Below are 26,063 nucleotides of genomic sequence, written 5' to 3' on the forward strand. Positions count from 1 at the left end.
ATTTGCAGCAATGAGCACAACCTTACTAACTCCTTTCATTTGATATTAGGAGTTATTTGCACATGTGACTGGGCGTCCTTGAGGAGCAGACTCAAGGGAGGAAAATAAATCACGCTGAGAAGTAGTATGCTTTCTAGCACCACTATCAAAGTACGAGACATGCTGAGCTTTCACTGACATGCATACATCATGGATAGAGGGATTATAATTGCAATGTACAATGAATGCCCAATCATCCTGTGCATTGTTCATAGACTCCTTTTTAGCACTCGGTGCTTATGCATCAACACAACCATGCATGACTTGTTCTTTTTTTCCCTCCCGGGAAAAAGATCCTTCTATTAGTTACGGAGAAAACAGCCAAAATGGCTACATACAAACTTGTCCTCAAGTGGAAAACGAGAGCCAAGATGCATAAAAGGGGAAGATGCTCCTCCAGCAGGTTGCTCTAGGAGGAGAAGGCTATCTCATACAATGGGGGGAGGGTGAAACAACCATACAGGTGGTCTATAATGTTGAGTGGGCTTGCCACTGCTGTCAGTGATGAGAAAGGGGCCATGATGCCAGATCTTGAGGAAGGCCTCTCGGCGCTTTCGCATGTGGTTTGAGCAACCTTGAAGCTGCCCCCACTAACCACGGAGGGTATGAATGATATCGAGCCTGATGCTTCGTGGCTTCGCTGCATCGAGCTCTCCATATGTGCCATGCAGCTATACTGCTGCAAATCTCCCATCTCTGGCGAGAACCTGGTGACTAGTGACTTGTGGGATGGAGCTGGGACTGGCACTGTAGAAATGTGAAGGTGAGAGACCCCAAGGGCTAGTCCCCCACCTTCCTCCTCATATGACGTGACAACCATGGCCTTAGTGGCTCAAGCAACTGTGTCCCACATAACAATACGGGCGGGACCCTATCCATAGTGAAAATGCTTAGGATCCTTTGCCAAACTTGTTGAGCCTTCGGGCAATCCCAAAGACAATGATGCTGAATGAAGTAGCTCCTCCTCGCGCGGATGGGAAGACTTAGTCCCTGAAGCCCTATCCTTTGTGTGGAGTGGAAACTTCTCATGGCCTGCGACAAACAGGAAGAGATAAGGTGCTAGAGGGAAGCCTTGCGGACCGAGCAAAAGAACGGGAATCTGTCGCCTCTAGCTCCCTGAACAAGAACCCGCCTGTGTGAAGCCGTGTAGAGTCCCGAAACACCTCGGATCCACTACTTTGGAAAACCCATCTTGCACATCGTTCCTGCCAAAAAGCCCCAATCAACTCCGTCATAGGCTTTCTCAAAATCCAAGAGGAGGACAACGAGATCCTGCTGGTGTAGCTTGGCCGAAGTGGTTGCGTCCCAGAAGGTGAAGATGTTGTCCAAGATGCTCCGATCATGAACAAAGCTGCTTTGTGTACCATGAATCAAGTCAGGAAGAAATGGCTGTAGTCTCGTAACTGATGGCCTTGGCTAGAAGGAGGGTGATGGGTCTCCACTGCGGAATCTCCAATTTGTTGCCACCTTCCTTGGGAATCAAGTGGATCAATCCCTTAGACAACCTCTCTGGCATGGCTTTTGTAACCATTATCTCATTGAAGGCTGCTTTGAGGCCGCCTTTCATGAGATCCCAGTGTCGGAGAAATAAGGAGATTGGAAGCCCATCCTCACCCGAGCATTTTCCCCTAGGTAGTGCCGTCAAAGCCTCCGCCAGCTCCTCAGATGTGAAGGGGGTTAGGAGAAAGGTCCGGAGAGCATGAGGGACCACCTCTCTTGTATGCTGCCAGAATCGCTCATGCGCATCCAGCACTTGTGAGGATATGGGGTCACATTCGTGAGAAGAGAGTTGAAGAAATCTGTAGCAATGGCTCTCACGGGGGGGGGGGGGGGGGGGGGGGGGTTAGTCTCTAACAATGGATCCATCTTGGCCTCGCAACTTGCGGATACCATCTCTCGGCCGATGTGGCCTTGCAATCTCAAAGAACTTCCCAGTGACCTTGTCTCTAGCCTGCGTCCACTTCTCTATGGATATGAGCTCGGCAACAAGCCAACTCTCAATCCTCAGGCTATCTAGTGTACTCTCCTGAGCCGCTGTAGAAAAGCGAAGGCCCTATGAATGCTCCTCTCTTGTTGCCGGAAGCTAGCCAATTTGCTTTGCGCTGCCTCTTGTAATATCCTGCTAATCTCTGCAAGGCCTGCAGCCAAGGCGACTGCGGCTCCTCCTGAGTGAAAATCCAGGCCCTCCTGAAGCCCCTCAATCTTGTTGCAAATCTTAGAGTCCTGGATGAGGCTATCTAGAATCCAGATACTCAAATGTTTGTCTTGCCTCGAGGGGTCCTCCACGGAGAGAATAACCGGTGCGTGATCGAAGAAAGCAGTGCCTGCCAAAATACCAATCATGCCACCACGACCACAAGCCCACTCATCTACAAAGAACCGATCTAATCTGGAGAGGTTAGGGCCAGTACTCGGATCTAGAAAAACTCAAGACTCCCAGGGCTGCATCCAAACCCTGGAAGATGCCAAGAGTCCTGTCCCTTGAGAGCCAAAATCAGCTCCTCCCAAGCCGAGTTCTTTGTACCAGATACTGTAGCCATGCCACCTCCGAGTTTGTCATCTGCCGACGCTAGCATGTTGAAATCCCCTCCCATACACAAGAAATCCGCATGTGGTAGGGAGTGATGAACTGTACACCAGAAGGTGACCCTATCGGCTGTGGCATTCGGCGTATATACAATTAGGAAGCCCACACAGCCCTCTCCAATCCTGATGGTCGCCCACTGGGCATGTCCAATAACAATGATGCCAGAGTCGACCAGTACTGGTAGTAGTAGCTGCTTAACGACGGAAATGCATACTCTACACTGTCTCGAAGGGCCCAAAAGAATGGGACCAGAAGGTGTGGCTTCTGCCCTGCAAGGTCTTCCCGCAGCGGCGGGTACATCCCTCTGAAAGACGGTGCTCCTGAATGAACAAAATGTCAATGGGTCCACCAAGTGCTGCTTTGTGGAGCTCCTCTAAGGACAACACGCCTCTGAAAGCACTGTGGGCCCCCCAAACCCTAGATGTTCCAGGAGAGAATCCGCATAACCAAGATCGGTGGGAAGTGGAAGTGTCTGCACTGGCCTCTACTTGAAGAGTCTTGGGCGTGGGTTTCTATGGAGAGTAATCATTGTCGATCCTTGGGGGGGGGGGGGGGGGGGGGATGTGGTGTGGGTATGGGGGTGCCAGATGGGCACGAATCCTGGCCTCCATGTGGAGCCACTCTATTCAAGCCCTGGAGTATGCATATTTTGGACTCCACTTGTCACAATGCATATATGTGTAGGAGGGGGGCAGGGGTATTGCCACTGAAACATGAAGAAATACAAAAAGTAGCACCTCTAGGTTGGAGGACACCATCTCCCTTGTCTGATCTCTCAGGTGCGGGGGGCAGGGAGAGTGCTCTAGAGAGGTGGAAAAAAGGGGGGGGGGGGGGTTTGAAACAACGAGAGCAGAGGGGCTTGAGAGGAGGAGAGTCTGAGCAGGTGACAGTGAAGAAGGGGGAAAGGGAGGGGGGATGGGCAAGGGTTGAGAAGGGGGGCTAGGCTGTAGGGTCAAAAAGTCTCTTGGGAAACTGGGTTGGGGGGGGGGGGGTTCCTGACGAGGTAACGGTCTCCATAAAAAGGGGGCCGGGGGCAGGTTCCTCAAAGGTCGGGGGGGGGGGGGGGGGGGGGGGGGGGGGGTTCAACATCGAGGGGCTGTTGAGATAAGTGCTCGTAACGGTTCTTTGACACAACCATATGCTCTTGAATCTTGCTAGCTTGGCACGCCTGCTCTGGCGACGCTGCTCTACTGTGGAAGTCGGTCGGTGGTTCTGCCTCGGGTCAACGGTCTGCCACTTTCCTGGGTCGATCACACCCGAGGTCGGGTCTTGGTAGTCAGGTATCTCGGGACACGTGTCCCTCCCATCCCCCTGAGGAGGATGTGAGTTCGGCCGGGCGGGGGGGGCGGGGGGGTGGGGGGGGACCATTGGTGCCATCCTCTTGGACTATTGATGAGGACAAGTTCTAGCGAGGTGTCCCATCTGTCAATAAAATGAAACATTGGCCTACGAGGCCAGAGTACTCAACTCTCTGCAAAATAGGGTCCCCCAAAAGGCTAGGAAGAAATATGGCATGAGGTATTGACTCCGGAGAGGCAATGCAGATACGAAGGGATGGAATCCTGACTGTCTGAGCAAGAATTGAATCAGCAGTGGGGGGGTATTCTGTCACCCTCTCGATGGCACCTCCAATCAACAGGAGGAGGGGAAAGTATTCCTTCCTGAGACTAGGAAAGCAGACTGTCACGGGCAAGCCTGAGATGCTAGCGAAAGGGTCCGATGCTGGGTTTAAGCCGTGCTGTCACCTCGCAATGGAGGCTTGGGCTGTATGCAATGTGACAGGGCTTAGCTGCATGACTCCTTCTGAAGCTGTAGGCAAATCCAAATCAACCTGGTATTAGCCACGTGCCAAGGGATGAATATTAGAGATCTTTCCAGGCATGCCCAACAAGCTTGCGTGTAATAGGTCCCTAAGCTGTTCCCGCATCGCGGGCGGCTACCAGAAATCTTGCAAACCAGGGTGGAAGCTTCCAAAGCTACAATTATCGAAGTGAGGAGCTGTAAGTCCACTTTTGAAAAACATAGGCACGGGACGATGGCCTTAGTCGGGGTGAGAGAGCGGCTGCCATAGAGGCCTCCTTGGGGTTTGAAGATCAGAAGAGGCGAAAACTTGCCGAAAAAGAAGAATGTCCGAAAGCTAAACCTTGCATTGAGGAAGCGTTGAAGGGAAGAAAGCAAGGGGGGTCACAAGGAGCAGGAAGGTAAGGGGAAGGCTCAAGCGAAGGAGAAGGTGCCGAGGAGGAGGGGCCTGTTGGAGGGACAAAGTTGTGAGGGAGAGAGGAGCAGAGGTTGAAAGCTGAGAGAGACGTCCAAATATGAGTGCAAGAGGCGAAGGGGGGAATGCGGCCAGGACGCGGAAAGGGCCGTGCACGGGAGGAGGAGGAGAGAGAGGCAGGGGTTGGACGACAGGTAGGAGGGGGAAGGTGGAATCACGGAGGTGAGCAGGAAGGGGTGACAGTTGGGAGGGGGGAGAGAGAGGCGCAGTGCGAAGGGAATAGAGTAGGGCGTAGGTAAGGGGGGCTCATAGCTCAGATTCGTGAATGGCTATGCCTCACTCTTTCTTCTTCTCCGTCTTTAGCCGTTTTATGCATTAATTGATATAATGGCTTGGCTTCTGACAATAGCTGCATTTGCCTTTCGTCTTAGGCTTATCACCCCCTTCTCGGCATCCTTTCAAAAAGACTGGGTTGATGTTGTCTTTGGCTTATAGCCACCCTAAGAAAAGTCTTTGCCTTTACCTTTTTGATTGGCAACAAATGCTTGATCTTCCACACGCATACTAGTTTGGTTTTGCCAAGATTGCTCTTCTTGTAAGAGCACTGCACCCAACTCATCAAACTAAGGGCATTGGGGTTACCCTTCATCATGAGCCGCAGTGTAGATGCAAAACCTTGGTATGGATCTGGTAGAGCTGTGAGAACAGTAGACACCAAAGAACTGTCCGGATAGGCCTCATCAATACATCCAAGCTGCTCCCTGAGATCTTTAATCCTTGTGAGCAATTTATCCATTAAATCTCCCTCACTCATATATGTAGACTCTAAGTGCTTCCGTAAATATGCTAGTTGTGCCTCGTTACACACCTAATAAAGTGTAGCAAGTGCATCCCAAGCATGCTTCGTAGTTTTACATTAGCTAACATGAGGAATAATGGTCTTTTTCACTAAAAGTGCCACTAATGCATGTGATTGTACATCCCTTCCATCTCACGTGGCTTGTTTCATTGTGGGAGGTGCAGAGGTAGATGCCATAGTTACACTAGAACTCGTATCACCATGCGTACCTGTACTATGTTGCTGTGTTGGCAAAACGGGGCATGCCTCAGTGCCAATAACAACACTCCAAAGCGGTTTGGCGATACAAAGCTAGGCTTGCTCTGCAAAGGGTTATGCACAAGACAAAGGCATTGACTATGGTGAAACCTTTGCACCCACATGTCTATGACTACCATGCAGACTATTATTGCATTTGCAACACATAATGTTGGAATGTACGTCAGTTGGATATCAAAACTCCTTTCTTGAATGGAGATTTGCATGAGGAGGTCTATGTATCTCAGCCTCGTGGTTTTGTTTAGAAAATTCAAGAATCAAAAGTATGTAGATTGAAGAAAGCTTTATATGGTCTTAAGGAGGCTCCCAAAGCATGGTATGAAAAGATACATGCATACTTGGTTGCACAAGGTTTCTACAACAGTCCAACTGACAGTACCCTCTATATTAAGGGGACTAAGGATGTTTTCTTGGTCATCATGTTATAAATTGATGACATGCTACTCATAGGCCCTGATGATGATCATATTATTGCATGGTGCATTGTATAGAACCACAATCAGTAGTTGGTCCCGTCAAGCTTATCCTCAAAAGAAATCATCATTGCATGCTATTTTAGCTTGCAAATAACTAGTCTTTGACACAGAATGCAAATATCACAACTACGTGCAAGTATTGCCAATGCCCAGTCGATCACCAATGATGAAGGAAACTTGCAAACTGCATGAAATATTGCAAAGTGTAGAGTGTGGAAATGATACTTATCAGGAATGCAGAAATCGATGATAATGTTGATGATGTTGTTAAAGCTGTTGAAGATGAGCTCGAAGATGTGATGTCGAAGATGACAATAGCCGTGTCTACACACCAAATGCTGCTGCTGCAGTGCAATAAACCCAAAATCGAACAAAAGCAATTCAAACTTCTACTCCTTAGGGACGTCTGCGGAAACCTTATAGCATGCGAACGAGCCTTGAAATGGTCCCGAAATGTGCAAAAAATCAATTAACGTAGTGAACAACACAATGTAGGGTATACCTTCTCCACCTAAAAGGATAGCTCAATCTGAGGCAATCAAAAGAGTAGGTCGAAGAGAAGATGACAAGAGGGTGAGGGCCAAGAGAACTTCATCTGATTTCAGTTGGAGCGGAGATCAAGGTAGCAACACACACATAGATGTACCAAGCAAGGAGAGATACAACACTCAAAAGTAGATTGATGAGAATGAGTGAAGTACAAGTGAAGTGACATGATAAGGTCACTTACACACTCATAAGAGTATGTACATACTCTTGGGGGAAAAAACCTCCTATAAAGAGGGAAAAAGTATCTAGACCCATTATTAGCCTACGTCCACACATCACTACTATATAAATGGCTACAATACCAAATGTGGAACTAGGGTTAAGGGGACAATGCTAAGCTATGGTGGCTCAAAGATCTCCATGACTTTTGTGTGTGCAGAAGGACAGAGAGAGAAGAGAGAGTATTTGCAAGACTACAAATGATGGGACTTATGTATTTCTTCAATCATGTACAATGCCTTTATAGGTTTGTCATAGGCATTTAGTAGAATATATTGAGCACATGACAGCCTGAAAATTCTGTGTAATTTATGCGAGGTACAAGGTTCAATGAGAAAAAACGGGGACTTGGCATAGTGTGCATGCATGTCTAGGGGCCATTTTGAAGGAGTTCTTGAGCTTTTTTAAGTTGAGGTCTTCTAGAGATTGTAGGAGGTACTAAGTAGGCTACATTGAGTGCATAATAGATGATGAATCTTTGCAAAACATGTTGTAATCAGATGTATATGCATGCTCAATATAGGCCTCATGCATGAATTGCACTAGGTTAAGCATATGTGAGAACTTATGGGCACATTCAAGCATGTTGAGGCTGTCTCTCCTTGTACTTGATATGATTGCATGAAACATGGGATCATATGTTAGTGTGTTGGTCTAAGGGGTGTGTTTCGTCGCCTTTGGGTCTCTCATTTATGGAGTTTGGTGTACATCAGAAGATAAATGGTCACATGTGCATAGGATTAAAACTGGGTATCACAGAAACTGTTCAAGGTAACTTGTTTATGTTTATAGTTGTTGTGATTGGTTGTTATTAAGGGAAGAGAAGACAAGAAAGAGCCCTCATTCCCACCAGCTAGTTAGAGGCACAATCAAATACACTTCACTCCATCACACCAGACTGCCTAGAGAAGATTTGAATGCAGTGAAGTTCCAGATCTTGATTTTTCATGAGGCTCTCGTATATTGCATGTCACTAAAATTCGAAAGAAAATTCTAGTCCGTTGTTTCCATTTTTAAATCAAACCAAAGCAATTTGTCTCTTGTATAACCGGTTCTCTTTTGTACTTGGAACTTTTAATCGGGTTAGGGCATAGTCACAGGGAATGGACATTTTTAGACTCGGGAATGTTGGGGATGGCAGTATCTTCCCGTTCCCATTCCTGTTCCATGTCACTCTATAGTCACAAGGAATGGCCATTCTCAATCTTTTCTGTCCCCGTTCCTCGACCCCATTTTGCGTCCCATGTGCCTATGGGTTAGGGTCTTGGTACGGTTTGGAGTTTGAAGATGAATTTGTCAGGATGCTTTATCAAGTTTACATTAATGACGTAGGCTATGCTTGCATTTCAAGGTAAGTGTTCTTACTTTGTTGTAGTAGCCCATTTATTCAAACTGCTGTTGGAAATTGCATGTGCTCATGAAGTCTTTTATCCGATTTCAGGATAAGAGAGTTGGAGGCTGTGATACTTACACACTCTCATGCTGATGCAATAGGTGGTATGTTGTGATTCGCCTACCCTGTTGCACAGCTAATGAATGCAGTTTTTTCCAGCTCTTTGAAATTTTACTCAAATATATTTAATATACAAAGAAAGTAGGAAGGGAGAAATAGCTAGGTCCAAGTAGGAAATTTTCCCTGTAGGTTGTCTCAATAGTGTGTAACGCTCTCATCAGACCCATAGAAATTTAAAATTAATGTAACAAAAGTATCTCAGCATCTCATGGACCCACCTGCCATGAGCTTCAGGAACTGATATTGATATAAGCTCAATGTAGGGGGTAAGGTGTCTGATTTTATCTATGTTTTATGGATGTGTATTTGCCAGATCTCACATCTGATAAGCAGTTCCTGGCAACGTAGTATGTGAGTTTGCCTGGGTAAATGGTGTTACAGTATTTACGGTGGAGAGGACATGTGTTGTCAACCATCTCGCTGCTCTGGCATAACAACAGCTCTCTATCCTTGCAAAACTTAGTCATAAGAAATGAAAGACATACCAGGTCAAGAATGCAACCAAATAAAGAAGCATCCTTGTGTTCTCAATAGGCAAAAAAATCAGTCAAGTAGAGGAATACATGTAAACTCACAGCTCTAGAGAGAGGAAGAGGCTTAACATTGGACTTGATTGGGTTGCTTCAACTACTTTTATAGAGTTAATGTAACCGGCAAAGGCATTACTCTGTTGCATACTCAAAATCTAAACTCATATAAAATTGTGTCACGGTTGTTTTTTCTGAAGTTCCCTATTCTCAAGTCTAAATAAAGTTCCTTGTTTGGGGGAGGGGGTTTGGGGAGAGTGCAATATAGGTAATGCATTAGAGATCCATTTGTGTTGCATGAGAGACAATGTTCAAAATGTTTTTGGTTTATTTGCAGGACTAGATGATCTTCGAGATTGGACAAATAACATTCAAGACGTTGTTCCCATTTATGTGACTGAACGAGACTATAAGGTAAGGACTAGCAAGTTTCTAAACTTCATATGCTATATGCATACTCAAGAAATATTATGCTTAGTTTATTTAAAGAGAGCATTAGCAAGGTTGTGTTGATTAATGCTTTGGCTTAAACCTTGTTAGCAAGACGCGAGGGCAAAGAAACTTTTGCTTGAAGGTTGATATGTCATCTTTTGGGTTATGCAAAACTGTGTTCTTGATCGAGAGTCAGTTCATGCCTTGATGGAGGCTTGATTACTTTAGTTTGGAACTTAGCTCCCCTGCATTCGTGTCAGATCCAGAATCACACCAAGGGATTAGCGCTTAGTTATGCACAGATGCACTGGCCCATGACAAGCCAACCTATTGGTTACTCGCTTTTAGTGCCTCTCCTTCTGTCAACTGCTAAACTTAGTTAACATGAAGTGTTAACAAGAATAGGTACGGAACAACTGGGCCATTTGCAGCCTTTGCAGACAAAGTAGGATAGAGGGAAATGCTACTCTCTCAAGGCCCGACTTAGAAGGTGGCTATGTGCTGCTGAGAAGAGGGCAGAGGTGCCAATAAACTATAGCTCAGAGAAGCCCATCCGCAACATCCCACCTTCAACTTTCAAGAGGTCCAATCCACTTTGTCATCTGCCTTCTTGAAGTCTAGTAGGAGAACAGCCAGGTGCTGCTCTGAAGCCTCTGCTGGCCTCCATGAAAGTGATGATGTTATATTCCTATCCTAAATGAAGTGCGCGCATGTGTGTGTGTGTGTGTGTGTTTGAAGGCATTGACTCACAATCTCCAAGGACATTTTCCATCTTTCAATTGAGGAAAACTCTTCTGGATTTTTGGTGTTTTGCCTTCTTGCATGGCTGGATTTGACACTTTCATGATCTGGATGAGATACTGGACACTTTGGACTATTTGAAAGGCTAGGAACCATATTATGTTTCGACAGCCTTCTCTAAATGCTTATGCTTTCTTTCGTGCCAATCATCGCTAGTCCCTACATGACTGCCAACAGCTGGAGGCTATAGATATCCAACATTTTGAGGTCTTTTTCCACTGCTTCTAGTTATCTTCATTGGATGACTTCTCTGTGAAGTATGTACATCTTCCCCATGTGCATTGCTCCTTGGTAATAGAAAACTGGTTTTTTACTTACTAAAAAAAAAGTGTGTGTCAAGGCAATGGCTTATGGACTTGGGCAGGATCTTATATGGAGTTGCTAGAAAGATGCTGGGCCACCAATGTCAAACCTCTTGATGGTCACTTACAGGCTCTCTGGCATGATACTTGTCTGCTGATTTCATTGAAGGTGGCTTTAAGATCATCTTTAATTAGCTCCGAATACTGCTGGAAGAGAGCCATCTGCAAGCCATCCTCCTCGGGGTACTTCCCCCAGGAAAGTGTGTTGCCTATAAAAGGGGTCTCTAGAGATGCCTGAAGCAAACGGCCAGATGCACTCCTAAATCCGGGCCGGTGTGGTCTTGCACCTCTGAATCTGGATTCCCCCACAAGAAAAATCCTTTTGTAGTATGTGGAGATCTCATAGACTAGTTCCCCATAGGCAGTTCAATCGAGAAGAAGCAATGTACCTTGAGGAGGCTGCGATCATAGTTAGTGAAGACCAGTCAAGCGGCATTGAAGCTTGAGGCTAGGTGATTTATATCATATCCAAGATTTAAAGATCTTCGAATTATTGGGAGTGGAACACCACCTGGTCTCACAAAGAGGGGGAACCTGCCTTCCACTGAAAGGGATGGAAAGGGCCAAGTGCTCTTGGCAGGGCTGATGGTGGTCTTGAGTACTCTAAAGCTACACAATGAGTAGTGGGGCACAAAGATGGGGCTAGGACAACACCTAAAGTGGAAAGCATTACCAGAAAGAGCGGTCTATGTGGCAGCCCATCTTGAGCTGGGAAGATCTTTCCATGCTGTCCAGTGAGACAAAGGGTGTTTGCTAGATTGAGGGAGGTGTTCCTCTTCTGCACCAGAAAAGCTTTCTTCACAAAGATGAGAAATTATTGACTGTTGTTGAGGGAAACAGGAGAGACAGATGAGGAGCACAACACAAATTTTCAGTGAGAAGAAGATGATGTTATCAAGAAAGAACATAGGGGTTTTGTCTTTCATAGGTTCGATTTGCCAACCTATTGCTGATTTCTTACCCAAAAAAGATTTTGTATGGTGGATCGATAAGAGCTTTCTTTGCCTTCATCATTTACATCTTACGGGTTGATAAATATGTAGTTTTTTGGAAAGTTATGTGTGCTGAGCTTTAACCTTCTGAAAGTTTAATGGCGTTTGTTGCTTGTTGTTTTATGTAGGTGATGACAAAGACCCACTACTATTTGGTTGATACTTCTGTTGTCACTGTTGGTGCGGCTGTTTCCAAGCTTCAGTTCCACATGATTACAGAACAACCATTTTCTGTTCATGGTCTCAAAGTATGTCTTTCCATGGAGAATTTCATGTCAATGTTGAGCCTAAGGTCACTTACGCACTGATATGTTATTTCTGCAAGAATTTCATATATGGGCTTTTTCTAACAGAAGATGGTTTTACAAGCAAATGAAGCGAGCGAAACCCACATAGCTATGGTTATTAGGCATTCAGAAGCCCCTTGCTCTACCTTTGATCCTTGCATCCTTTTTCTTTACCTCCAAATACGTCTACCTTCATGCCATATGTTATCAACAATACTGCTGTAAGAATTCTGCAGCCTTCTCCTTTGTGGGCTGGAACATTTGTGTAAGATGCGCGATTGTGGAAAAAGCCTGACAGATTTTTTCATGATTGAACAAGCGTGATTGTTTTTGCTTCATGCAAGGTCTGTCAAAATGGGGATCCTGTTCGGGATCAGTTTTACCTCCAAGCTTGAAAATTTCCCTCTAATGTTCCAACGCAAGTCCTCTTTTCAGCTCATTCTTAGCATCATCATTGTCATCAACATCAACCACCATTTTCCTCTGCCCCAAGTAGTGGACACTGCCTCCATGTATACTGTCATAGAGGAGGATGACACATGACACACTATTCATGTAGATGGGTCTCTTTTTCTTTTGGCACTTTTTATCTCCATATTTATGATCTTCAGCTTACACATGGAACTTACGTAACACTCTTTGGTCTGAGAGACCCATTGGTTCTTTAGTAGATGTTAATAAAATCTTTTTGTGACACACCTCACTTGTGCTGAAAAGAAGATAGGCCGTTGGGCAGGTGCAGGTGTCATGTGGCACTGCCACATGGCAGGTCGTGGACCTGGCCAGCATCAGTGAAATAAATTGACTAGCACTGAGCAAAATGCAGAAGATTATGATGATTTGGCTACCCCCCCCCCCCCCCACACACACACACACATATATACTGAGAAAAATGCAGAAGATTATGATGATTTGGCTACCCACACACATATATATATGTGTGTATGTGTATGTGTGTGTGTGTGTATGTGTGTACAGTGCTCTGTTCTATGCTATTGCTTCGCATCCTTTGCTTCTTTATATGGATCATCTGGTTGATACTAGACAGTTAGAGGGGCTTCAGATTTCTGGTTCACGGCCTTTCATTGCACAGGCTTATGCAGACGATTCATTCTTCATGCCAAAGAACAGTCCTTTGGAGCTTCGCCTATTGATGGATACTCTTTCAGATTTTGTTGCAACAACCAATCAGAGCTTACAATCTTATGAAGTTGGGCATCCGGTTCATTGACGACGTAGTGGATACAAGAGGGCAAATTCTTTCTTTTCCGGCAGCATGCCAACAATACAATCTTGGGATGCATCATAGATCTATATGGAAAGCTATTGCAGATCTCTTACACCCTTTCATTCCGATTCCAACATTGGATGTAAGAGACAGGCTTCAAGATTGGCATCTTCAGTCTTCAAGTTCAAGATTATCCTCTCAACCTTTGCATCTATTGACTTCTATACAGGCTTATCGATTGATATTACCTCCTCCATGGATTGCTCAGCATGCTAATTCTCTTTGGCATCTGGATAAGTCTTTAGCTTGGTGGAAAGCAAAACTGACATTGATATGGAAGTTGAAAATGCCATTGAAACAGAGACTCTTTCTCTGGAGATGCATTGTCGGTATTTTTCCAGTGGGACTGAAATTGGCTCAAAGAAGGATTGCCTCTCCTCTTTGTCCAAGATGTCATCATACTACTGAGAGTATTCCGCATTTATTGTGGTCTTGTTCATACTCCAGAGACCTTCTGGACAAGATCTCCTATTTTTTATCTCTCAGATTTCCTGCACACAGGTTCTACAAGTTTTTCTGGATGTTTGGCATGTTATCAGCTTCTTTGTCACAGTATTCTCTTTTCTTCCATTGGATCAGATACTGGGCCTTATGGACCCTCTGGCTACAGCGAAATCATGCATATCTGAATTCACCCCTTCAGCACCCTTATGAGTTCTTCCGAGCCTCGTTGCGGCAGTCCTTATATGATGCCGTGCATGAGGAAGATTTGGATGTTTCTTGTGTTCAGCTTTTCTTTTACTGTTTCTGATAGATAGGGCATATGCTCTTTTCTTGAGCGCTGCCCTGATCTTGCATAGAACTTTTTTACTGCTGTTTTTAAGTTCTAGGGTTCAGACATCCTCTTGATGTCAAACCCTTTTGTACATTTATGATATAATGCAATTTCAACTGGTTTTACAAAAAAAAAAAAGTGTGTGTATGTGTGTGCGTGTGTGTGTGTGTGTGGGTAGCCAAATCATCATAATCTTCTGCCTTTTGCTCAGTGCTAGTCTCAGTAGAACGTTTCTCTACACACAAGCTACCCAGGAGGTGTTCAATAGGTCGTTTGGGCTATGTGTTGACGTTTTCACTCTCTATAGCGTAGCCCCCCCTCACTATATTCACACCCTATAAGGGTTTCTGTTTACCTTCCAGTTCCAGTTTCATTTTCTAGGTGCCAGTAGTATCATCTTTATTTTTCTTTTCCATTTTCTGGTTTTTTATCCAGACATTGTATTAGATCCACCATGATGTAACTTTTTGGTCTCATATGTCATCATGGCCTTTTGAAGACGTTAATATAACATTTCATTTCATTTCTCTCTCTCTCTCTCTCTCTCTCTCTCTCTCTCTCTCTCTCTCTCTCTCTCTCTGTGTGTGTGTGTGTGTGTGTGTGCGCGCGCGCGCGCAAGCCCCCCTCCCTGCTCGCGCTGCCTGCTGGTGGTCTCTCTCTCTTCGTGCCCCCCTCCGCCCTTGCTGTGCTGCGCTTGTTCGTACCCACCCACCCGCGCTGCCCTTCTCGTGCTGCGCGCTGGTGGTCTCTCTCTCTCTCTTCGCGCCCCCCTCCGCCGCTGCTGTGCTGCGCCCGTTTGTGCCCGCGTTCCTGTGCTCATCGCCTCCCTTGAGTACACTGCGTGGTGTACTGTGTGTCCGCCTCCCTTTTCCCACCCACCCTCGCTCAGGCCCCCAAGGCAGCAACTAGGGGAAATAGCCACAATGAACCTACAAGAGCTGGAGGCATACATCAAGACAGTGGAGGACAACACCAAGAAGTTACTGGGTGAACAAAAGAAGGTGCTGGACAGGGTTTTGAACCAACATGAAAAACAGTTGGAAGGCCTCCGCAAGGAGATACAGGGAAAGAACAACAAGATTGAAGAACTGGCAGCCAAGGTGAACCTCCAGGAAGAGGTGATTGATGTTGAAAGAGACCCAGCTGCAACAAACAGGAATGCCAGAGGCTGCCCCAATGATAGGGAAACTTCGGGCAGAAATGGAAGCCCTAAAGGCTACGGTCAAGGACCATACAGTGGAGGCAGGGGAACTGAATATTCAAGAGGGTTTAAGGACTGACTTCAAGCAGTTGAAAGCTGCGAGTGATAAGCTGCAGGAAGAACTGCAGACCACTAAGAAAGATTGGGTGGAGGTGGTGAAGAAGCACAAACCCCCACAGAGCATCATACATGAGACTCTTGAGGAGGAGAAACACAGGAAGGATAGGGCCCTTCATGTGCGAGTACGGGGCACACCACCCGTCCCTCCACCACCACCCCCCATCTCACATTACACTCAGGTCCTTTTTGATCACGAACTTGACCTTGTTTACTCCAACCACATCTACTGGCAACTCCAGGATGTGGAACCTACTGTCCCCCTATCCACTCTCACAGCACAGCTCACCACCATACTGCACACATCTGCCACTGCTTCTTTCATCTGCACGCAGTGGTCTATTGCCAAGCCACCTTGCGGTTCCATGCCCCCGAACCGTTGGTATGATGACGAATGCGGGGCCACACGCTTCCGTCTTAAGCATGAGCTACGGATTGGGCAAATCACGAAGTGCCAAGCGCAACGGATTTCTCAACGGCTCACCCAACGCAAGAAACGAGAGTTCTATGCTCGGAAAGAGGATGAGTTATACCGACTTTTCTTAGGGCCGAACTGCAAAGAGGCCTGGAGGAAACTCCGAGAACAAACTCTCCTACACCTATCACTTGCCTGGACACATGGCACTCTATCGTATCCCCCATTAGCCACCCCTACCCCCACCACCAGTTCCCCGCCCCACCACCTCCACCTTCTTCACAAAGGGCATGGTCCTCAAGGCCATTCCATTCGTAGACTATGCAATAGGCGAGCCCAAGATCATGAGGGACTCACTGCTGCTGAGTACATCTCGCATGCCGTTGATACCCTGGCGCCCCTACTAGTCTGCATGTTCAATAGAGCCCTTTGTGAAGGATTTCCACCCTCTTGGTCCGCCAACACCATCACCCCCATCCTCAAAGCCGGAGATCCACTTGATCCTAATAACTACAGTACGATCATGATTGGCCACACATTGGCCAAACTCTATGGATCGGTGCTAGAGGCGGAGCTCAGTTCATTTGCAGAGAGCCAGGGATGTAGAGCCTTAGGACAGGCTGGCTTTCGGAGGAGCTACTCTACCCTTGACCACATCTTCACCCTCCATGCCATCATCAAGGAGGATAGAGCACGACATCAGAGGATTTACTGTTGCTTTGTGGATTTCCGCAAAGCTTTTGATATTGTACCCCGAGCCCGCCTCCTACACCGTCTACAGGAGATCGGAGTCCCATCTGACATGGTTTGGAGCATCATCGCCCTCGATGAGTCTGTCACCGGACGAGTGAGAGCCCCACAAGGTACATCATAGGAGATTTCCGCAAAGCTTTTGATATTCTACCCCGAGCCCGCCTCCTACACCATCTACAGGAGATCGGAGTCCCATCTGACATGGTTTGGAGCATCATCGCCCTCGATGAGTCCGTCACCGGATGAGTGAGAGCCCCACGAGGTACATCATAGGAGATTTCCGCAAAGCTTTTGATATTCTACCCCGAGCCCGCCTCCTACACCGTCTACAGGAGATCGGAGTCCCATCTGACATGGTTTGGAGCATCATCGCCCTCGATGAGTCCGTCACCGGACGAGTGAGAACCCCACGAGGTACATCATAGGAGATTTCCAGCACTATTGGGTTGAAACAGGGCTGCCCTCTATCACCCACTCTTTTCGGCCTCTACATTGATGAGATCTCGAGCTTCATTGATGGATTAGGCGGAGCTGGTCCCACACTGGCAGGCATATTGATCCCCATACTACTTTATGTAGATGACATCGTCCTCCTCTCAGACTCAGCCCCAAAGGGCTTCAAAGACAGTTGGATGCCTTACATGACTTTTGTACTCAGTGGGACCTCTTTGTTAACCTTGGTTGGTCTTCAATACCTCTCGCCCCTTCACATCCAGATTGAGCTTCACATATAGAGGGGATCTTGTGGAGATTGTGTCATCCTATGTCTACCTTGGTGTCACTTTCAGTGGCCCATGCTTTACCATGGTTCCTGCAGCACATGCCAGAGTGACGCGGGGATATGCAGCCTTGAGATTTTACTTGAGCTGTAGTGCTTCCAGGCACATTTCCAGGAGCCCAGGACAAAGGGCTGGCTTTTTGACACCCTCGTCACACCAGCCTTGATGTATGGAGCAGCCTTCTGGGGGCCAGATTTATCCGATGAGGATTGGCAGCGAGTTAAGAGGCCCCGGGTCATGATGTTCTCCTGTATGATCCGCAGCAAACCATCAGTCCCACACCAGATTATCTAGGCAGAGTTTGCTGCAACCCTGATGGTAGTGGATGCACTCTTCTAGACAGTCACATACCTCCATCGCATCGTCACATGGATCCTCACAGGTACCCGAGGCTTGCCCTGGAGTCCCCTCCAGATAGCTAGCACTTGAGGGGCACTCTGGGGTATGGTATGCACTAGTTTCCACTTGGTTCTCAGTATATGGGCTCTGCATGGACCGCCTACCCCCCCTTCAGTAGAGTTTGGACTCCCCTTTTCTCCGGTTGTCTCACGAGGATACCAACCGGGTTATCCGGTTAGATCTTCTCAGCCTCTACACACATTGCACATGGATCACACCTCCGGAGCTCCCACGAAGATGCACTTCTACAGAGATCACTTCCTCACACTCATTGAGGATGGATTCATCCAGTAGCCAGTAGCCAGGCTACTTGAGTGTTCACATGTCCCATGCCATGCAGCTTGCGATTGGCCAGATATGGGTTTCATCCCACCGCCTCAGAGTGGAGACAGGTAGAGCTGAGCGCATCTTTAGAGCCGGGAAGCTCATACAAAGACCCAGAGAGGAGAGGATCTACCAACTATGCCACACAGAGGTTGAGACGGAGGAGCATTACATATGCCGCTGCCCAGTATACTATGAGATCCGCGGGAGGTTTCACTGTCTATTTCGTGAGGGCTTCGGTCCACTCTCCAAGATCATTGACTTCCAGGACCAGCGTTGCCTAGGCCTCTTCTCCTTGAGCTCCGTAGACACAAGGACACCTTGAGAGAGCCTTGGCCCCAGCCACCCCGCCCCCTCCCTCGCCAGCCAACCATCACCAGTTTCTTCTGGACCCAGGAGGTGGAGGACACCGACATAGTGGATCTTGTGGACCCTCCACGAGCTGCTATGGACCTACCTCGCCCGAGAGGAGTTACCTCGGACCATGCCTCTGCACTCCAGCGTGCCCGACGCCCTCGAACCCCCCCCCCCCCCCCCCCCCCCCCCCCCCGTTGGCCACGATCACCTCATCAGCTCCGGATCCAGGACATGCTCCACCGCCATTGAGCCACCTTTCCATGGGACATAGCTGAGGGATACCTCTCGGCCATACTCATTAGCCCCATGCTTGATATTTTGGAGAGTGGTATACCATCTACTCGGAGCTGATGTTGCTCTCATGTTTCTATGTTCTTAGTATTCCATGATGAGTTTCCATGGACAGTTTTGTATCACCCCAGTGAGATAGCTATGTTTATGTTTTCTTTCTGTTTTATTTTCCATTCCATGATGAGATATGCCATGGACATTATTGTATCACTTTGGTCTCATAGGCCCATTGGGTCTTTAGTAGACAAAGAATTTAGTTGTAATCGTCCTTTTCTTGTACATTATATAGACAATAGTTTAAGAACGCTTGCGTGTGCTGCGTGATTCCGGTGCACTATTTTCTATTTCTCTTGCACATAGACATACGTTCTTTACAGATGGTATAAGAGCCTAGTGAACCTGCAATTTTTTTCTTATCCGGCACCCATGTGCATTCATGGCTTGGATCTGATTGCTTTGATAGGCTACAGTCCCTAGGCTCTAGGAGTCGCACAAGTCCAGGTTTGGGAAACGTAACTATTTGGGTTCTTTCTGGTATTTGTGGTGCAGGTTCGCTCCCCTTATTCCACCCACCTTTTCTTAGTTTGAAAGGCTTTCATGCTTCACCATCATTTTGCATCCGGTGGTTTGGGGCGACTTGCTATGGATCCCGCAGAGCTTGCAGAATTACTTCAAGGTCTCCGAGCAAGCATGTCTAACCGTCTCGATCAGATAGAGTCAGCACCCCTACTGTTCCGGTTTTGGCATCTACCAAGTTTTTAGCTTCTTAGCAAGGGCTTGATAGTTCCTAGGACGAAGTGGCGGAACTTTTTGGAGGAGAGTTTTTCACTCCTTCGGATGCAGGTAGAGATGTATCGGACGAGCTTCGCTCCTAGTCCGGCAATCATCATTCTACACATGCATGTAGTTGGCATGAGAAACATCGTTCACATCACCAACATTCTCCTTTGCAACTTGCTAGCGAGCATGTGTGTAGAGAAACACTCTGTTGAGACTAGCGCTAAGCAGTATGCAAATGACTATGACGATTTGGCTACCCACGTATATATATATGCACCAATGCTATTGGTTGGTTTGTTTTACTGCTGTCCATTAGGTCTACGACCTTCCACGTCATCATCTGGAGACTGGCACGTGGCACCTGTGCCTACCCGCGGGCCTATCTTCTATGTAGATGTTCATCATGTCTCTCTTTCTTTCTCTCACATATGTCGATTCGGCCCTGTTTGTAGTTGTTAATACAAATACACATACATACACATGTATTTATGTACGTACGTACGTACGTGTGTGTGTGTGTGTGTGTGTGTGTGTGCTCTCTCTCTCTCTCTCTCTCTCTCTATATATATATATATATATATATATATATATATATATATTAGATGCAGCTTTATCATGAGAGGGAGAGGGAGTGGCAGTGGGAGAGCTGGGCCAGATTGCCCTCCATCTCGTGGAGAAGATGGCCACCACCCCCCCATTTCAGTACAGCCTAGACTCCCCACACGTCGACCTCTCACATTAGGAGATGAACCAGATCATTCAGTTGGATCTACTCGGCCTACCCACACATACATCAAGCTTGGCTTTCATCATCAACGATAGGGACGAAACGTGAGTTCTACAGGGAACATTTTTTGAGACCCACCAAGGATTGATTCTTTGAGATCTGGTGGTACATGGAGATCCACATGTCACATGCGATGCTCTCTCTCTCTCTCTCTCTCTCTCTCTCTCTCTCTCTCTACACACACACACACTTTTTTTTTTTTTTGGGTGGTAAATCCATGAATAGTATATTATCAGGGAAATTTACGTGAGAGTCTCCAAAACGGAGAGCCTCAACGGGAAATCAGAAGCAAAGAGAAACTATTTCCAGGCATGACTGATGAAGATCTCCTTGGTGGCAAGCATCATAAACAGATTGCCGTAAGGAGCTTCTAAAATACTGATAAGATTGCAAAAACGGTTTCCCAAAATATCTCATGTTGTGATCCTGCCATATGGTCCAGAAAGCCCAATATCTGACCCAGTACAAAAGTAAAGAGTAATGGACCGTGGTTGTAGGGAGTTTGCCAAAAAGCCAAAAGTGTTAGAGTTAGGGAAACGAAGGCGAAGTAACATGGAAATTTTGCGGATGAAGGCCTTAGTGCTGGAGCACGTCCAAAACAAATGAGGCACCGTTTCAGAAGGGGCCATGCATCGAAGACAAGAAGCAGATGCAATCCTTCGTTTAGCAAGAGTGACCCCCACAGATAAGGAACCTGTAAGACAACGCCATAGGAAAAGCTTTTGCTTGAGAGGCAATTTACTCCTCCATAAATTGCGAAGATTCTTTCGCCACCAAGCAAGTGATTTTGTCATATGCCAAAGAGAATTAGCATGTGAATGAATCCATGGTGATGGCTGGAGGAGAGAGTATGTCGTCCTAACCGTTAGGTTAGAAAGAATAACAGGACGAGAATTTGAGCCCACCGGGTGTAATTTCCAATCCTGTAATCTGTCCCTGTTAGATAACGGAGGGATGGGAAGAAAAGGCTGCAGCAAGTCAGCAATTTTCCTCCAAATGAACCTGTGATGCATGGCTAGTGGATAGGAAGCCATAGCCTGAGGGAAGGAAAGCATTTGACCAGTAGCATCAACAACATCATTTATGCACCTAATCCCCAATTTGCTGAGATTGTATGCCCGAATCAGCTCTTGCAGGGCCAATGGAGAATCAAAAACAGCACTCCAGTAAATGCTTTCCTGTCGAAGGGAATTGGCATGAGACAAAAGGAAGGGTGCCCAATGAACATGCGAAAGGACCTGTTTCCAATCGCAAATAAGTGAAGTGGCAAAAGGGCAGCCCGGGATAGAACCTACAAATCTGCCCAAAATGACCTCCCAGTGTGATCAGTGATCCATGCACCATGTGCAGAAGTGCGTAAGGCCGTGCACATGGTTGCAAGCATATGAGTCCATGGCTGCGTCTGACGAAAAAAGGTGAGTAGGAGAGGAATTTTCCTTGCCAAGACATGATGCGCAATATTCAGCACATTTAATCCGCCATGCATCCTCGGTAACAAACTTTTGCGATCCGCATAAGTCTTAAAGCTTTAGCAGAAGACTTTGTTTTCCATAACAGCTCCATGGCCTGAGACATGAAAGCAGAAGTGTCCTGAGAGGTCCAATGTATCAAAGGCAAATAGTACTGAACATAGGCCATGATAATCGACTGGACAATCCGGAGCCTAACATGGAGTGGCCAGGTGGAGAGCTTCCAGTAGTGGAGCTTAGCATGAAAATTGTCAAAAATCCACTTTAACTGTTGTTTCCTAGTGATGTACCAGCCAATAGGGTAACCAAGATGGCGGACCACATCATAGGGCTGCATAATGTGTCCGGGCCATAAAAGAACATGCCAATCATATAAATGCAGAGGTATGAGGCTGGATTTGTCAAAATTGACATGCAGGCCAGCAGCCATGCCATATATAGAGAGAGTGTCCATAAGAGTCTTCAATTGCTGTGGAGAATTATGCTGCATAAAGAAGGAGTCATCTGCATATGCCTGAGCCATAAAGGGAGGGGCTCCAGGAATCTGAAGACCAATGAGAAGGTCCTGCGCGGTAAGATGATCCAAGTATCTGAGAAGTGGGTGAGTGGCAATGGCATATAAGAGGGCACTGAGTGGACACCCTTGTCTGACCGAACGACCCAAGGACCAAGATTGAGAAAGATGATTGCCAAGGATGCATTGGGCTGTAGAGTCAGCATACAAGCAGTAGATGACATTAGCCATTTTTGGCCCGAATCCCATCTGAGCCATTGTCTGTGAGATAAAATCCCAGTTGACCGTGTCAAAAGCTTTAGCAAAGTCCACTTGCATAATAAAAACATCCTGGTCAGAATATTTTGCATATTCAATAGCCATGAGAGCATTGCCAATATTATCATGGATCTGCCGCGCCGAGGAACAAAGCCATATTGCAAGGGATGCAGACCCTCATAAAGCACTTGGTGAAGACGGTGCACCAGCATTTTAGCAAAGAGTTTGTAAACAACAGGCATCAATGTGATGGGCCTCCAATCCATGAGATGCTCACACAAATTCCGCTTGGGGATGAGTTTAACTATGCCATGCTTCCATGATTGGGGGAGTACTCCTGTATCCCAAGCCTCATTAATCATTTGCAGGATAACACCTTTAAGGTCTTCCCAAAAGTGTAAGAAAAATTCCACCGTGAGGCCATCATACCCTGGTGCCTTACCAGTGCTGATGATGCCTTGTCCCATCTCTACACACACACTTTTTTTTTTAGTGGAATCATAAGTATATTAGATTTACAAGATGACTATCCAAAGTAGATAGTCCCAAAGTACATCAACTGAAGATGTCAATATAAGACATATATACATCATGATCTATTTGGTCAACCTGCATGCAATCGAAGAAAGAATGATGCAGGGAGTACCGAAAAAAAGAAAAAGCAGAAAAAACCGCATCACCGAAAACTGCATGGTTGCGAACTTTCCATAGTGTCCATAAAGCCCAGTAGCGCACCCATGAGAAGAAAAGAGAGAACTCTGGTTTGGGCAAATGAAGACCAAATAGCCAGAAAAACTTTCCAAATATCATATTTGGAAATCTAGCCCGCAGAAGCTGGATGAGAGGGAGAAAAAACTGACGAGAAGAAGGACAGCTCCAAAAAATATGAATGACTGTCTCTCTGGAAGCAGAGCATCTATGGCAAGTGGATGAGGATATATGTCTGTGTGCCAGAAACTGTCCTGAGGGAATAACAGCCAAAAGAACACGCCATAAAAAGAGCTGTTGTCGAAGAGGAAGCTTCGACTGCCAAAGAGATCGCAATCGTCTTTTCCACCACCAAGATGACCGATGCATATGCCAGAAGAGATTTGCCCGTTCAGAAACCCAAGGCAATGGCAACAAATGTTTATACAGACCAGCCAACTGTAATATCAGATAGCCTCAAGGGATGGCATGAAGAATCAAAAGAGGAGATAGTCCAATCCTGCAGGCGATCTCGAATTTCCAACAGTGGAATCGGCAAAAAAGGCTGAAGCATCTGAATTATATCACGCCAAAGACGACGATAATGAGGTCCCAAGCCATAATGTGCAGCAGCCTGTGGAAAAGAAAGAGGGGAGCCATCAGGATGGATGACATCTCCCACAGATGTAACACCCTTTGAGTGGAGAAAATATGAACGCCGGGGTTCTTGCACCGCCAGGGGAACTGAAAATGCTTTGGACCAATGGATGCTCTCAGCGCGGAGAGAGTTGCCTTGTAAAGAGCCGTGACCATTCCATTTTAAATTTGAAAGGACAAGCTTCCAATCAGCAAGTAAGCCAGAAATGAGAGGACAGCCCTTAATTTTGCTAGTAATGTAACCAAGAATAAAATCCCGATGAGTAGGTTGCCAATGGCCAAAAGCCGAAGTCGTCAGATGAAGTAACAAATGACGAATCATCGCTGTCCAAGGCTGAGTGCCTTCCAGAAATTGAAGCATCAGTTTACCTCTGTGGGCAAGAATATGCACCTGTAAATTAAGGATATTCAAGCCTCCATGCATTTTAGGGGTGCACAAACGGTTTGCCGAAAGCAAACGTACACTCTTTTTTCCCCTGCTTCGACCTCCAGAATATCTCCAAGATGGTGGACATAAATAATTTCAGCTCCCCCTTAGAAAACCTGATGAGAGGAAGGTAGAACTGAATATAGGCAACCAAGATGGATTGGAGAATCCGTAAACGTACATGCAATGGCCATGTTGCAAGTTTCCAGTATTCCAACTTTTTCTTGAGCTTTGCCAAGACCCAATTTGTTTGTTGACGGCGAGTGACTGTCCATCCCAAAGGATATCCCAAATGCCGAATCAAATGAGTGGAGTGAACTATTTCCCCTGGCCATAGCAAATTATGCCACTGTTTTGAATGCAGAGGCAACAATTTAGATTTCTGAAAATTGATTTCTAGGCCAGCCGCAAGGGCAAACAAAGAAAGAGCCTGCATCAAAGTAGAGAGATCCTGATGTGTGTTGCGAGGAAGAAAAAAAGAATCGTCAGCATATGCCTGAGCAACCAACTGACGTCTATTCTGAATGTCCAATCCATGAAGATTGCCAGTATCAACCAAATGATCTATATAAAGAAGCATGGGATGTGTCGCTATAGCATACAAAAGAGCACTTAAAGGGCATCCCTGCCTAACTGAACGATGCAAAGTCCATGATTCTGAGAGATCTCCTGATAATATACAAGCCGCCTGGCTATCAGCATAAAGCCAGTAAATGATATTCTGCATTTTTTCTCCAAATCTCAGAGCACGCATGGTTTCTTGAATGAACCCCCATTTAATAGTATCAAAAGCCTTAGCAATATCCGCTTGCAATAATAAGACATCCTGCTGGCATATTCAATGCCAATATAAGCATTTGCAATGTTATCTGTAATGTGCCTGCGAGGAATAAATCCATACTGTGCATAATGGAGTCCATCATTCAAGCAACCCTTAATGTGATTGACAACCATTTTACTGATAATCTTGTATATCACCGGCATAAGGGTAATTGGTCTCCAATCTGCCAAAGACTGACATAAGTGTTTTTTAGGCAACAACTTCACTAATCCTTTTTTCCAGGAAGCTGGCATTTGCCTTGTCTCCTAGGCAATGTTTACCATACGCAGCAAAGGTAATTTGAGGGTGTCCCAATATGCAAGAAAAAATTCAACTGTAAGGCCATCCCATCCTGGAGCTTTCCATCGGTCACAAAACCTGATTGCATCAGACAGTTCTTCTTCAGAGAATTTTGTTTCTAGTTGTTGCGCCTGAGTAGCAGAAAGGATGGGAGATACATGCTGTAATAACCGATGACGTGCATCACACACTTCCATGGCGTGAAAATCGTCCTCTCCAAATAGAGAGGAGAAATGGGTAACACAAGTCGCAGCCAATTGTGCTCGGGTGGAGGTCCACGTGTCATTTGAAATTAAAGTGCGACATATAGATGCAGCTTGTTTTCTGGAATGTAAACTCTTGAAATTTTTTTTGGAAGAGCAGCCTTTGTCCAAAAGCGCCTGTTGTCGTGCCCGTATCTCCCATTTGACAAGCTTTCGATGATCATTTACCTGAATACAGTGACGAGCTTGACGTAAAGAAGTGGCTTCAGCCAAAGTTAGGGAGCGAAGATGACTAAGCTCGATTAACGATTGGCATGTTTGCTTAGCATAAGCAACAGTCTGTCTC

General features: G+C 46.3%; 1 protein-coding gene across 5 annotated transcripts in view; it reads left to right on the top strand.

Moving 5' to 3' along the window:
• The window catches only part of LOC147603754 (Metallo-hydrolase/oxidoreductase superfamily protein), a 128,004-nt gene that overhangs the window by 68,220 nt on the left and 33,721 nt on the right, over positions 1 to 26,063 (top strand). For 4 of the 5 annotated variants that reach the window (XM_086795910.1, XM_086795914.1, XM_086795912.1 and 1 more), the window contains exons 5-7: positions 8,644 to 8,699; positions 9,580 to 9,656; positions 11,958 to 12,077. In XM_086795910.1, the coding sequence (XP_086652036.1) occupies positions 8,644 to 8,699; positions 9,580 to 9,656; positions 11,958 to 12,077 (253 nt within the window). The remainder of the gene's footprint in view (positions 1 to 8,643; positions 8,700 to 9,579; positions 9,657 to 11,957; positions 12,078 to 26,063) is intronic. The other variant, XM_086795911.1, reaches the window with a different exon arrangement.

Source organism: Cibotium barometz, chromosome 63 (genome assembly GCF_041138505.1).
Source record: "Cibotium barometz isolate CiBa-2024 chromosome 63, ASM4113850v1, whole genome shotgun sequence".
In the NCBI taxonomy this organism is placed as follows: Eukaryota; Viridiplantae; Streptophyta; class Polypodiopsida; order Cyatheales; family Cibotiaceae; genus Cibotium; species Cibotium barometz.